At 49.7% G+C, this 14,948-nt stretch overlaps 1 protein-coding gene across 1 annotated transcript; it reads left to right on the forward strand.

Moving 5' to 3' along the window:
* Positions 1-4,820: 4,820 nt before the first annotated feature.
* On the forward strand, positions 4,821-10,815 carry SSUH2 (ssu-2 homolog). Its single transcript, XM_027790657.2, has 4 exons — positions 4,821-5,227; positions 6,003-6,072; positions 9,041-9,146; positions 10,336-10,815. Exons 1-4 carry the CDS (start codon positions 5,218-5,220, stop codon positions 10,387-10,389), a joined length of 240 nt encoding a protein of 79 aa, XP_027646458.2. The 5' UTR covers positions 4,821-5,217; the 3' UTR covers positions 10,390-10,815.
* The last annotated feature ends 4,133 nt before the right edge of the window (positions 10,816-14,948 follow it).

A 14,948-nucleotide genomic window follows, 5' to 3' on the forward strand; every position in this document is an offset into this window, starting at 1 on the left:
AGCCCCAGGCAGCTCCATTGTCAGTGAGCTAAATGGCCAGTGAATCCAAAATTGTTTGAGATACACTTCACACACCACTTGAGGAAGGTATTTCTGTTTGGTCTAGACATGACCAAGATAATTGCGCTGGAGGCATCTTACCGATTCATTTTTTCATAAGGAAGTTCTCCAAAGTGTTTATCGCTCACCATTACTTGGAAACCTGTGCTCCTTCAACTCAAGGACAGTTTTGTCTTCTCCTGCACGAGGGATGCGACATTTCACATGAAGCATGTAGTTTCTTATTTTCATCAGCAGAAATGATGGAGAGATTAATTTAGCTTCCCAGAAGAAAGGCACGTGCTCTCAGAGGAAAAGCCTAGTAAATCAAGTGGATGGATGACTGCCCTCAGTGTCCCTCCGTGCCGGCCAGGCGGCATCCCGGTGCCAGGCTGGTGTTTCCTGGCTCCTCCGCAAGCTTGCTCCTCGCACAGGCTGAGTTTTCATAATCAGCTGCTGTGATGTGAAAGGTCACTGGATAAAAAGCTTAATAAAAATAATTGTTTCTGTGTTAGGCGTCAGGAGGACTAGTTGCTACCAGTGGTTATTTTTAGAGAGGTACCTAAGGAAAGAAACAGCTGATATCCCATGAGCAGAACTAAAATAAGTTGGGAACTTTTAGAAAAGGCAGTTGCTTGGAGAGCAGAGTCACTGCTGGCCAGACTAAGGGCTGTTTCAGAGGCGGCCAGGAGGTGCTGCCCTTAACCCCACGGTCATGTCCCGTCACATCCCGTCCAAGATGTAAATATGGCCAATTTAGAGAGCTCTTCAACTGCGGCTTTCTCACCTGCTTACCACAGAATGTCTCGGGGCCGTTGGGAAGTTCCCGGTGCCCTTCTCCTGCCCTGTGCGCTCCGGCCAGGCTGGGCTGGTGCCGGTGCCCCCGGCGGTGTCCCGGTGCCCCGGGCTGGGCCGCTCGGCAGGGCTCTAACGGGCACTGCCGGGCCACAGCGGGAGCCTGGGACCTGCAGGGCTTTGTCGCCTACACAGGGTGTCGGTGTTGCTCCACTTCAGCGCCGGCACTGAGCTCCTGGAAAGCAAGGCGCTGGGAAAGGACAGCAAATCCTCCGAGCGCTTGTCGTCCTGTGACATCTGTTCGGTCTCCAGATGCGCTGTCCAGCCTCGAGGCTTCCCCGTGTTTCCAAGGGCCACAGGTGACCTGGACCCCAAGCTGGAACGTCCCCTGGCGCCTTCTGCACGCCCGGGCGGGCTGGCTGGCTGCAAGCGGATCATCCAGGGCAGAGGTACGTGCGTGGCACTGGCTGCTTCTGTTTCTGACAGTTTGCACCCCCGTGACTTTTATCTTCTGACAGTAGGGAAACAACAGCAGCTGCCTAACCCGCGGTCCCGTGCAACCCTCCCCCTTGTACATCACAGCCACTGGAACGGGTGCATGCCTGTCCAGCTCCTGTTACCTCCTGGGCTGCTGTTTTTGGCCCGCTTCTTTTGCAAACAGATATATTTTGGAAAACGGTTGGCTTTGACCTCTGGCTGTGCTTCTCCCTACTTGGAAAGTCATCAAGACCTCTGCGGAGTGGGGAGCTGGGACGGCTGTGCTGCTCTGAGACAGCAGTGGCCAGAGCTGTGGGCACGGCTGCCTGACTCACCTGGGAGCTGTCCCAGTGCCTTGCTGGAATGCCACTGGGATGAGCTGAACTGTCAGAAACTTCTGGCTGGCATGTGTGTAGTGATTGGTGTGAAGCAAACCACTCACCTGTGAGCACCTTTAGCTGCTACAGCTATGAATCTTCCTGCATTTGTGAGAAAAATCTGCCTTGGGTTTTAAATTGGGCTTGAACTCCTCAGTTGCCCTTTCCCACAGGAGCGAAGCCCCTGCCACCTGGTGGGCCAGCCCAGGGAACTGAGGAGCAGGTCCCTCGTCATGCAGCACAGGTAAACAGCTTTAGGGAGTGTGTGTGTAATGCATTTCCCTTGAAAGCAGCTCAGTGCAACCCCGAGGCAAGAGGTGAGCCCTTGCACCAGCCCCCTATGCCAACTGGGGTCCCAGCACACCAGAGATGGCAAAAAGGCTGCCCCTGCGACAGGCATCAACAACTTGCAGCATGCCCATGGCTGGACCTGGGGGCAGATGCAGACCCCTGTGGCACCCACAGCACTGGCATCATCCTTGTGCCATCTCCTGCTATCATCACCACTCATCATCCTTTAATACTGACCTTACTGATATTGCATGAGGATATTTTTTTAGAATGCAAATCTCTCTCTTTTTTTTTTTTTTTTTTTTTTTTTGGTAACAAGGAAGATGCCAGCTGCATTTCTGTGGAAGAGGTGAGTGCTCCCAAATGGGCTGTACTTCATTTTTTTTGTAGTAGGTTAAATACACAGAAAGTTTCCAGTGAATTCTTTAGAAGAGTATAAACCTGTTTTGCTCCTGTTGCCTCCCAGCGTGCCCCCGGTGTCAGAGGCGGTGGCTAGGCAAGCCCTCCTGAGCTTCATGGCCTCCCAGTGCTGCTACAGGAGCAGAGAAGCAGAAGAGCTGGCCGTCCAGTGGCTGTGGCAGCTGGGCACGTACCTGGTGAGTACCCTCCAACCTGGCGCCTTGGGCACCTCTTCTGAGAGGCTGGGATAATTTCCAATTACATAGTGACATTGGGCCATGAAGAACCACCCGTTCATTACATTAAATGGCTTTCATCCGACTTTATTGCAGACATACAAGTGTTTTCCAAGGAAAGCCCACCTAAGAGCTGACTACAGGCTTTTATAGCTGGAGCGTCCATCCTCCTCTACTGCAGAGCCCCTGGAAGCTGCCTCTGACAGCCTGACTTTGGCAAAAGAGCCCTTTCCTTACCCAAACCGCAGGAACCTGCCCTGCAACTTGGTATTTTGGGCTCAGGCAAGCACAGGGTGACCTGTAATGCCATTCATCTCCCCAGGCTGTGAATCTACTTTGGTAATGTTTAATTTCACAGAAAATTTGTGGGCTTTGATTCCCTATTGTCACTCCTCTTACTGAAAATAGGTGTTGCACATTTGCTGCTTGCTGTGGTTAGTAGCTGGCTCCTGAGCCAGTCCCGGTTCCGGGAATCACTGCCTGTTGGGGAGCACCCAAAAAACCAAACTGGAGGGTTCTGTGCTAGGCTTTGGGAGGGGTCCTGCCAGGGCAGCCATCTCAGGGTTTGCTGCTGTGCCCCTGCTCCCTCCCTGGGGCTTCTCGGAGGGGATAATGCAAGGATGCTGAGGAGCAGGGTGCTGGGAGTGCTCTTTGATAGGCGCTGGGGGGCAGGTGCTCCTTTACAGTAGCATTTGTTCCACTTCTGCAATTATTCAGATTACTCACAAATGTTATCTGGGTCTTTCCTAAAAAATAAGCAACAGGATTCTCTAAATAATGGCAAAACTACCTTTTGCTGTGAAAGTGCCAGCCAGTTTTTCTTATGCAAACTGTACTTGGAGACAGAAGAGCCTGGGAATGCTCCCAAGGCCCATTATTAGCAAGTTGCAGTTCAAATTTAAATGGGGGCTTTGTGCAAGGTGTCTTTGTGGCAAGTGCATGATTTTTCTCTTCTAGTATCGACTGGAGCAAGGTTAAGTGAGTGGGTGTTTGAGCCCTTCACCAGTAAGTGATTCCCTGAATCCCACTGGAATAGCTCTCGTGGGGTGTGCCCCACACCTTGGAGCTGTGGCAGTGCTCACTGTCCAGGGCTGGTGTGGCTCCTGCCAATGTGCGTTCAATGTGCGTCAGGTTTATCTGATCCCTTGTGGCCATTGGGACTCTGCAGGGCCCGTGAAGCTGCAGCAAACTTCTTTCCTTGACAAACTTAGTTTGTTTTCCTCGTGTTGGGGGAGGTTTTGTGGCATGCCCTGGGAGCAGAGGCTGTTAGTTCCCTGCCTCTGCAGCAGCAGTTTCCTGCTGGGGGCCGTGGATACTTGATGCTGGCCAAGATTCGAGATGAGCACCTGTGTGCAGTGGGGCTCTTTATTGACCTGCTGAGGAGCGCGGGGGACCCCTGCTTCTGGTTTTTGGGTGACAGCTGACTCCCGGTGCCCATAGTGGGGGGAGACAGGGGCTGTGCCATGGTGGCAGGAGGGTTGTTGGGTACCTTCAAGGGTGGCATGGACCACGTCGTGTCAGTCCCTGGTGCGATGCCTGTGTGGTGATGGGGAGCAACATCAGCTGGTCCCCAGCAGCACCAGGAGCCGGCCAGCATCCAAACACCACTGCCAGCAAGGTGGGTAAGACACCATCTCCTCCTGTAGAGCATGGAGCTGCTGGACCCCCCAGAGATGCCCCCCTGGACCCCTGGGACATGGAGGTCGGCCCCTCCCAGCTCTTCCAGGGCCAGACACGGCACTGCCGGGTGTCCCGCTCAGCACTGGTCAGGGTGAGTCCTCCCTCGCCGCTGCCTGCTCGTGCGACCCCTTTCCCTGGCCCATGGGCTTGTCATGGCTCAGGGGGCAGCCCCCAGGTGGGGCAGGGTCCCTTCCTCGGTACCCTCAGCTCCTTGGGATGGGGATGGGCACCTCACGGCAGTTCTCACTTTCTTGGGTTGTTCTTTATTAAATGCTAAGAGAAATATCAGAGACCCCTTCTTCCTGGTGTTTTCTTCCTCTAGAAGTTTAAGGACCAACCTTGCTGCAGCCGTTTCAAGAAAGAGCACTGGATAGTCTTTCCTCTTTTGTTAATTCTTTTTTTTTCAATGTTAGCAGAACATTTGTTTGCATGACAGTTCCCATTTAGCTTTTGTCTAGCTCTATAGCTGGTCAATTTATTTTACTTTTTAAGTGAAATGATGAATAAAGAAAAAAAATTACTTTCTTTTGCCAGCACTGCATAGACATTTGCCTTTGTTAAATAATTATTACTTATGACTCCTTTAATGGTTGTAGACCACAATTTTATGGTGTTGGATCCTGTCCTGTTAGCACCAGAACTGTATAACTGAATTTAGATGAAGGAAGAGTGCATGTGCATAATACAAGATATCAGAAATCCCTGGGCAGCTGTGTGCAGGAATAATCTTCTGATTTCAGGACTGTCACAGATGCCATGGTCACAGCCGGTCCAAGTGCGGGGTGTACCATGGGGCAGGTTGGGTAAGGAGCTGGGAAACTTCCCACCAGCAGCCTGCGGTTCCTGTTCCTCTAACCTGCGGTCCATTTGCAAAACTACAGCGCACACTATCATCTTATCACTGTACTTATCACGAGGGCTGGATGTCTGAGAGTGAGTTCTGTTTTATTGCGCCTTTGCCACCCTGTATCCCAAACGCACTCATGTTCAGTCCAGCTTCCAGCTGATGTTCCCAGGTCCTGCAGAGATGCTGGATGGGGTTGTCGAAATCCTGCCCAGGTTGAAAAGGTGTCTTACCCTGTCCTCAATCGATAGCCTATGTGTTATGGTGGTGAGAGGAAAAGGAAAAATTTCTGCGCTGTTGAAATGAGGTCAGATCTTAGGCATGAATTATGGCAAACTATTGCTGTCTTTCAGATATGCTCAGTTCTGTGTTTGGGGTCTCTGAGAGGGAGAGGAGGCTTAACCCAGGGATGTGAGTGCAGCTGTAAATCTGGCCTCCTGTCTTTATTTGTTCTTCTGCACAGATATTCCCAGACAGCCAAAAGATGTATTGTTATTGCACAAATTTGTTGCTTAATTGAAGTTAATCTGATTAAATATGAATGCTTAAATAAATGTATAGTACTAACTGCAAGAATAAATTACATTGGAAAAACACACACGCAAGAAAAAAGGCATTTCTACCTAGATCGTGTGTCTAGTTTGCATCACTGTTTGACCAGAACACCTAATTAATCCTGGGTCACAATTTATAAGCTATTTTGTACACTCTTCACTGGCAATGTACGTAATTGGCATATGCCTTTCTCTGCAAGCCTCAGTTAGCAATTATTTTGATAACATGCATCAAAGGTTTTGATTTATAAACCTGACATGCTTTTATTCTAGCAGTCACCATCTATTTTAATTCTTTGTGTATTTGTAGATGAGGTGTGTAACGTGCAAGGGATCCTGATGGAGGCTAAAGCAGCAAAAGAGATGCCAGCTTTGTTCAGGTACAGGTCGCAGAAGGTACGGTGGGCTCCTCTGCACATCACTTGGTGTGGCTCTGCTCGGAGCCTATTGCTTCCCTTAGCCCACATGCACCCACACAACAGAGTGGTTAGTAGAAACCAGTCATCCCAGTCCTGCTGGCCTGGTGGAGCTTGTCAGCTGATGGTCTGCTGGTAGGAGGAAAATACTGGAAGGTTGGTAGGGGAAGAAAAAGCCCTTCATCCAGTATGTCTAAGCCAAAATTACTTGACTTGCTTCTGGCAGAGGGTACGGTGCCGAGCTGGGGCATGCTTTTACATGCCTGTGTGCTTTTTTTATTTTGTACCATGAAGATCACCCAACAGATAAAGCAGTACAGCAGTAGCTTTATTGTCCAGGAAAAATGGTCAGAAATAGCCTTTTCCCCACTCTGATTTTTAAATGAACTTTCATTTGTAACATATATCGCTCATTCTGTGTGGCCCACCTCAGCATTCAGAACCCAGGTTGGTATCCCAGACTTGTGAAAGAAGCTCTTAAGCATTTGGAAATGGAAAATAGAATAGAAATGGGAAAAAAAAAACCCCACAAATAAAATAATTTTTTGGCTTGGCTTTCTTCCATCTCTTTCACCTTTCTGTTACAAGACTGTTGCATTTCCCAGCTTCTCTGGGAAACTGGAGAAAGCTTTGGGTTTTCTGGTGAAAGCAGAGTTTCTTGGACCTTCAGCAGCTGCAGCAGGAAGGAGGCTTCGAGTCTCTCCAGGTCCATGCTCAACCGTCCATCCCAGGTCTCGGTGGGCTCTGCTGGGCTCAGAGCCTGGGGCAGGGTGGCGGGGCTGGAATGAGCCAGCCTGCGATGACAGCAGCAAGTTTCAGGATTGCTCTGAGGTCCAGTTCCGCAGTGCCCGGGTGGGGTTTGGCAGCCCAGCCTGGACAATTATTACCACCTCGGTTTTTTCCAAACATCAAACTTAACAGGCTTAAAAATAATCTTTAAGTGACAAAAAAAGAAGGTACTGTTCTAAAACTGTTCTGTTTATGTGGCTCCATTAAGTTTAAAATAACAGAGATGGTATTGTGCATAATCATGGCAGTCATTTTAAAGCATGAATCCACTGGGGCTAATGATGTCTTGAAGAGCCTTAATGAATCAGTTGTTAACTGCTGCTAATCTGTGTTGCATTGATGCAATCAAAATGCTCCATGCATAAGCATATGCCTCCTGCATCTGCTAGAAGCACAGGCAGCAGCATCTTCAAAGTGACACTCGCCTTCCTACCGTTGTGTGGGGAAATTGTGATTATCCTTAATTAGATGTACAAATACATTCTTTGACTAATTCCACATTTACAAATAGTTTTGAAGCTGGCATTAGTCATTTGTTTTCCCCGGCAAATATGTTATATCCCTTGAGTCACAGACCCGGGGGAAAATGTATGTGTGGTGCATTTGCTGTCATTGACTCCTGTAGCTGCTGACCCAGCCGATCTACACAAACAGTCTGAAACAAATCCCACCCTCAGGTCTGCAGGCCCCTGGAAGTGGGCAGTGTTTAAAATCTTGTTTTAGATCCCTTGTTGCATGCAAAGGTGCAATACCTGTTCTGGCTAGGGCAGCAAGACCTGTACAACCTGTCAGGGAGGGAAGAAGCTACAACATTTCAAGCAGCTGGTGATAACCTGGTAAGCAGCACGGGTAAAGTTCAGAGCTTCTGTTCCTGGTTTTACTGCAAGGCTCGGGAGCAAAGCTGGGAGAGTATTTGTTGCTTTTTCTCAGGCAGAAACAGGGGCTTGGAGGGGGCAGCTTCAGTCCTTAGTAAGGCACGCTTGTCCATGGGGTGTGGTGGGAGCTGAAGCTCATAGAGGTAAAGGATGGTCCAAGGTCACCCAAGTCAGGAGTGGAGATGGAGAGGCTGAGCCCCTGCCTGGTACATGCTGGCGCAGCCCCAGCCCGAAGCCCCTGGCCGCCGGGGTGACATGGGGCAGTGGCTGGGCTCCTGGCTGGGGCTTCAGCGATGGTCTAAGGCTGCTGGCTGTGCTGATAAGGGGCTTCCCATTTGGGAGCTCTAGTGCCAGAGAGAACAGATGGGGATGAAAAAGGTCTTAACTTGTGAGGTTTAGGAAAAAGCCACTACCTGCCCTGCTGGGTGCTTCCTGAGCACTTTCCCATTTTTGTACAAAATGTCTTCGATTACCCTGTGTGAAATCTTTGAAAACACTGTCTCCTTCCACACTGAGAGGTTGGAAATGGCCCCAGCCATGCCAATTACACTGGTGGGACTGCTGGGGGGCCCCAGCCCCAGGGCTGTGCTGCCCCGGACAAGCACAGCTCTGCCAGACCGGCAGCTCCTTTGGAGACCATCATCAGGCACTAACAAGGTCCATGTCCCCCAGGTAATAGAGCAAAACGGGTCACTGAAATAGGAGCTGTGGCTTTGGAAAGGGAACGTGAGACTTCTCCTGCTGCAAGGACTTAATAGTTGTAGGGGGCTCTGAAAGCCATAAGGCAAGGTGATCACCATGGTGGTCTGGTTTCAGGATGCAAGAGTCATCCATGGTTGTTGCATATACAAAGTTATTAAGAAACTAATGTGGGAGTGCACAAAGGCTAGGCAGGCATGATTACTGTCCTCGGAAATCAGGGAGCACCCAAGCCTCAAGTTGCACCAAGGGAGGTGCAGACTGGATATTAGGAAGAATTTCTTCACTGAGAGGGTTGTCAAGCACGGGCACAGGCTGCCCAGGGAAGCAGTGGCATCACCGTCCCTGGGGGTATTTAAAAGACACATAGATGCAGTGCTTAAGGACATGAGTTAGTGGTGGCCTTGGCAGTGCTGGGTTAACAGCTGGAGTTGATCTTAAAGGTTTTTTTCCAGCATAAATGATTCTATGATTCTATTATTACTTGATCATTTAGAAAGAGCCTGGAAATAGCTCAGTGCCCTACAACCAGCCTCAGATCGTTCAGTTGCTTTCCCTCTCTCTTGCAGGAAGAACAACATATTTGAATTTGTTTCTGAGCATCATCTGAACTTCCCAGGGGAGCTGCTCAGTAAAGTCAGTGGAGAGAATATATCTAAAGATGAAAATGTGGTGGTGAGTGTGGCTCTTGGGGCTGGAGGGGATCCCCCCTGCACAGCTGTAAAAAAGGGGGAATGTGAAGTTCCCAGTTCACATTTGTGGGACACAGCTTCTCCCATTTCTACAGTCAGGAGAAACTTAGGGAGCAATGGGATTATGGAATCCAGCAAAAGTGGGTCTTTTTTCATCTGCAGCCACTGGGAGATGGTGTCTGTGCTCCTCCCTGTGAGGGCACTGGGGTCAGGGAGCTCTCAGGCTGGAACAGAGATGCTTTGGCCAGAGCAGGGGTACCTGCAGGTGACCTGTGCAGTCTGATGGTGTGGCACCAGGACCTCTGGGTGCCTGCAAAAGTCTGGGCAAAACAGTCTGAAAATGGCTGAAGCACAGTGCTCTCCCACAACCAGTGTCATTTCAGTTCTGCCCAGTCTTCAGCTTGAGGTTGGTTGGGTTTTTTTCTTATTGCAACTGAGTGAGGATTCAACTGTACCTTTTTATTACTTATTAGTTGTTTTGAAGTAACCTGTAGAAACTTCAGCCATGTACCAGGACTGGGAGATGGCACCACGCAAGAACAGACCAGCTCTCCCCCAGAGAGCTATTACTCAGTGTCATGCACCTGTAGTGAAGATTCTGCATCTGGTGTTGCAGAATTCCGTTGGGATTTGAATGATGCTTTAGCATCTGAGTCACTCTCCAACAAATGCATTAAAATCAGTGGGCTTCTCACATAAACAGCTATCACTCCTGGCTATGTGAGAAGTAGCTGCATTCATGACCAGTTCTGCTTTGCCCACAAGCTCAGTATTTCTTCTGTAAATTGTCCACATGCTGGGGGAAACAGAGAGGTTTAAAAGACCTTTCAGATTTAACAGTGCTGTGCTGCTGAAGGATGGTGACAGTGAATCTTATTGGGGCACAGAGTCACCTGGTGCCAGTTTTTAACCAGCCCAGGAACGGCAGCCTCCCCCCGCGCTGTGCCGGGCAGCACTAGCCTCCGCCTGGAGAGGCATGGTCCCCGTTTTGGACACTTCTACATTTTGCTGGGTGGGATGGACGTCTTTGGGACTTTGAGCTCAGCATTTGTTCTGCATATTTCCATTATATGCGCAGGTCTTTCCTTGTGTGTGCTGGTAACAGGTGGAATGAATATATTTGTGCCAGACAAATAGAGTCTCTTTTGAGCAGCTGGGTTTATTTCTTGCAGGTGTACCCCACCATCGACTTTCCTGAACCCAAGATCTCCCTGGCCTCGCAGTGAGCCATCGCAGAGCACAGTGCAGCCTTTTCCATGTCCTCTGGCATCTGCCGGCAGGTAAAGGGGAGCTCGGAGCGGGGCCACCCCCATGTCCCTGCTGCCTGCTGCGCACCCCTGCGCTGGGGGGGTCAGCTAACGATTGATTAGTTAGCTTGGTTAGACACAATCAGATGTCAAGAATAGCAACCAATATAACTTTTTATTTAGAGGTGATCTTTAGCAAATGAAAAAGAAATTCTAATTATCACAGAAATCTTAATTATCAAGTGAAATACCAGGGAAATAATTTTTTAGAAATGTTTTGAAAGATGTAGGCAACTGTGGTTATTATTGCTCCTTTTACCTTTTCAAAGCCATGGCAAACATTATCTATTACCACTATTTTTATCTTAGAAGCTAATTTTGAATAAACATTAGGATTCCACTCCATCTGATTCTCACTAGAGTGTTGCAATCTCTGTTGCTATTATAAATGTGATTGCAAATGTGAACGTTTAGCTAGAACATACTGTCTTTTCACCCACAGGAAAGAGAAGGTTTCATGTTAAAAATGCAAGTAAACTCAAAGACCAAAATAAACTTAAAGGGAAATGGTTTGATTTTTCCATGCAGTCTGTCAAAACCAGCTCTTTGGCAAATACTGTCCTCCAACTTAATTCCAGCCTATAATTTCCACTTCTTGGCATCAGAGGCAGTTTGTTCACTAGATTGCTGCACAGCAGCCAAAGCATCCTCTAGCTGTATAGGAAAGCAGGTGCCGAAAACCTCCTGCCCTGCCAAATTGCCGGCACCACGTAGTATTTATGCCGATCCGGGCTGCCTTTTGCCGGCGCTTTCCCCACCATTGAATTTTTCATCCACTCTGCTTGTCGTTGGCTGAAGTTCTTCCACTTAATAATCAGCATCTTTTGGAGAAAGCCAGGGAGGGAAATCTCTTCTTTGTTGCTTGGCTGATGCTATTCTGGCTTCTTGCGATGCTGGCCATGTGTCAGAGGCAATGTCAGGACCATTGATAACCCCTGGGTTATGGGGGCTGGATCCCGGCAGGCTTTGCTGGGCTCATGGAGCTTTCTTTAAAACTGAGCCTCTGCCCCCGTAATGGCAGCAGGAGGTGAGAGCCAGGGTGGGTGCCCGCCCCTTGGCTCCGTGCAGGGCTGCCCTGGCGCGGTGCCCTCCCACTCTCATCCCACAGGGCTGGCGTGTGTCACTGGGTTGGAGCTGGTGGCAGTCCTGGCTGATCTCAGGTGGCAAACTCACCAAAGCTTGGGTTTCGCTGGTGTTGGGGAGAGGCAGGAATTGCTCAGCTTGTTCCGCAAAGATAAGCAAGGAGCAAAGCAGGGCCCTCCACAAGGAGGTCAGGTGCCACCCGTCACTGGTGCCAGCCTGCCTCCTGTAATTCAGCCGTGAGTGATAATTACCAGGTAATTGGAGATGAAAGCAGTGTCCTTCCCCCTCAGTCAGCGAAGGCAGCAGAGCAGCAGGGGTTAAATCTGCAGCAATTCCTGCTGCAGTAACACAGCACAGTGCAGCCCATCACTGATGTCCCTTCCTGCTTCCAAGGGACAGAGGTGACGTGTGTCCACAGTTCAGCACCAATGCCTGTGTGTGCTGGTGTGCACCCAGACCCCTGCGGCGTTCACACCAGTGGGATGGGGGCAGATGCTAACACACCAAGGACTGGAAACAAGGGCTTACAGGGTTTAAGGAATTAGCTTAAATAAGTATAAATGCAGTAAAAATGGTCTAGTGTGCGAGGGCTGGAACATGCTAGCTGCAGCTGGGGGAATTTCTGATGGCTGTAGTGATGGGCTGGTGGATCCCCATCAGATTTCATTCCCCCCTTCACAAAGCAGGAACTCTTTCAGACCTGTGAGGCTTGTGGCTAAAGCTGGGGCTTTTTTCCTCTCTGCACATGTTGGTCTAAAGCAAGACACAGCACCTGCTCTGAGCTGCAGGTTTCATTTGAGCTTTTCCTTTCCTTTTCTGGCGTCAAACTATTGAGCTAACCCCCATCACAGAAGTCCACTACCAGTACTCAGGGAAGCCTTACCTCTGCTACATCTATGGGCTGGAAAACAAGGTGTACGTGCTGGACTACCCCGAGAGGTGCTGCTGTGGCTGCGCCATCGTCTGACAGTTGGTGCTGGCAGAAAAGCACGTTATGGCAGCGATCACCCAGCGACCCTGCACCCACAGGGATGCTCCAGGACCTTTCCCACTGCTCCAGGTATGCTTGCATCTGCAGCGGAGCACTGCAAACAAAATGGAGAAGGGGAAGCAAGCCATGACATCCCTCCCTCGAGACCACTTGTGTCTCTGAGCCGGGGCCAGCTCCAGGTATCCCGCTGAGTTCAGGATTTGGGTAAATATTCCCCCCTGTAGATGTTTTCCTTTCTCGTTGCAGTGCTGCATCATTAGGGTGATGCATATTGACAGAGACATTTTCAGTCCAGCTATGCAGCTTATGACTGCTGCCTTCCTTTCCTCATTTTATTTGTCAGTTTTCCCAAATTACTACATAATCTATAATGATATATTTCAAAATCTATCCAATTAACAAACCTAACTTTAAAGGATTTAATATTAAAATACCCAGGAATGACGTCTGAGGAGTGGTTGTACCAATACACAGTTAGTGTCTCAGAATAAAAGGCTGCAGTGGTAGGCGCTGCGGGCGATGTCTTGGCAGCCACAGGGATGGGGAAAGCAGGAGGGTGTGAGGGGGAGGACAGGGAGTCACCCCTGTGTGCGTGGGCTGGGGGGGAATGAGCTGTACCCCTGGGGACAGCACCCACTCCTGGGCCTCATCCAGACAAGGGGCATTGGCTCCAGTACCTGCAGGAGGCAGTTCTGCCACATCTTCCTCTTTTTTCTTTTTTATCACCGATCTTGCAACATTTATCTCAGAAAAGAATGCAGGAGAACCTTGGCTCACTTTGGGTTTAAGGCTAATTTGATTTAAGTGCAAACACTTGTGTTTGTAGTGTAGAGCTTGAGAAGCTGAAGCAAACAGACCCTCAAAAGTTCAGAAATGTGCAGGCAAACAGAAAGATGTCAACAGTCATATTTAAAAACAAACCTAACAACTCCCCTCTCCTGTGATTTTTTTTTTTTTTTTTTTACATAGTTCTTGTGCTCTTTGGGGGCTAATGACGGGGTTTTGCATGGGTGGTACTGGCTGCCCTCAGCAGACTGCTGCATCCATGGGGATGTGTTTGTCTGCAGCCTGATGCTCTTGTCTGTGGTGAGAGTGTGAGCTGAGTGAGCAGGCTGTCACAGCCAAATCATGGCAGAAACACCCCTCGAGGGGTTGGGGAATTTTTAAAAGGTAAAGACCCATATGCTGGCTTGAATGGGCATTATAAGGGGTGAGAGTAAGGAAAAAAATGGCTGGGGAAAGATGTTTAGCAGCCAATGGATTTTAAACAAGCGAGCTGAAAATTACTTTGTAAAGAAAGTGGTTTTAAATGTTATTTCTATAATGAAAAAAACATGCGATTTCTGCTAATGTGTAAGCAGAGAGGATGAGCTTTCCTGATTTTGCTGTGGGGAGAGAGACACAGGCAGCAGCTGCTGTCCTGGAACAGAGGGATGTGCCCCTGCGTCAGTCATGGTGCAGAATGCCTGGAAGTGACAGATTGTTTTTGGCAGATGCATCTAATGCATTTTTAGTCTGGCCTTACTTGTGTTAAACTAGTCCCTGGCCTGTGTAAGGCTGGAAAATACCTGAGGAGCTGATCCTGCTGCTAATCGTACTGGGTGGCCCACGCAGTGCTGGGAAGTGGGTGCTGGCATTGGTGCTGGGGTCCTCTGGAAAGAGCTGCAGGACCCCAGGTACCATTGGCCATGGTCACGCGAAGCTCACGTGGCTTGTGTGCAGGAGCTTCATTGCAGTCTCTGCGGCCAAGCCAGGGCTTGGGTTTATCTTGTTGGAAGGGTTAAACCTGGGTGAGAGCTGAGCTGCAGCTCCCCCAGCACTGCTCCTGCACCCCCAGAGCCCCTTCACTTGTGGCTGAGCAGCAGAACCTGCAGGGAAACCAAAACTGCTGCGCATCGGCGTAGGAATGGGTATGACCTGGTGCACCTGCAGAAAGCAAATGGTTGAGAAGAAGAACTACAGCACAGAGCACATGGAAATGGCCGGCAGGGGAGAAGGGAGGTGCAGGGGTGCTCAGCCCCGGGGTGCTGTGGGACCCAGGGCTGGGACTCCCCGGGGAGCTGCCCTGTCCTACAGCAACCTAGCCAGCAGGAAAATGCAGCCGGCAGCTATCCCACAGGCAGGCCCGTTCCCGCTGGACCTGAGGCTGTCAGAGGGTACCGTGCCAGTTGAAAAGACCACCTAACACCATCAGGGCAAAGAAGAAAGAAAGGTAGGTGGTTTTCTGCTGAGCCACCAACAGAAAGGGACCAGGCAGTTTGGATAAGCTTTAGAAGCAATCCAAACAGCCTAAATAGTCATTGGACCAGATTCCTTCTTGACTGAGCAGTTGCTAGTGGTTGTTCAAAAACAAATACAACCCCCACTTTGCTCTCATCGAGTCATTCTTGAAGCATGAGACAAA

The sequence above is a fragment of the Falco peregrinus genome, chromosome 5, assembly GCF_023634155.1.
Source record: "Falco peregrinus isolate bFalPer1 chromosome 5, bFalPer1.pri, whole genome shotgun sequence".
Classification (NCBI taxonomy): domain Eukaryota; kingdom Metazoa; phylum Chordata; class Aves; order Falconiformes; family Falconidae; genus Falco; species Falco peregrinus.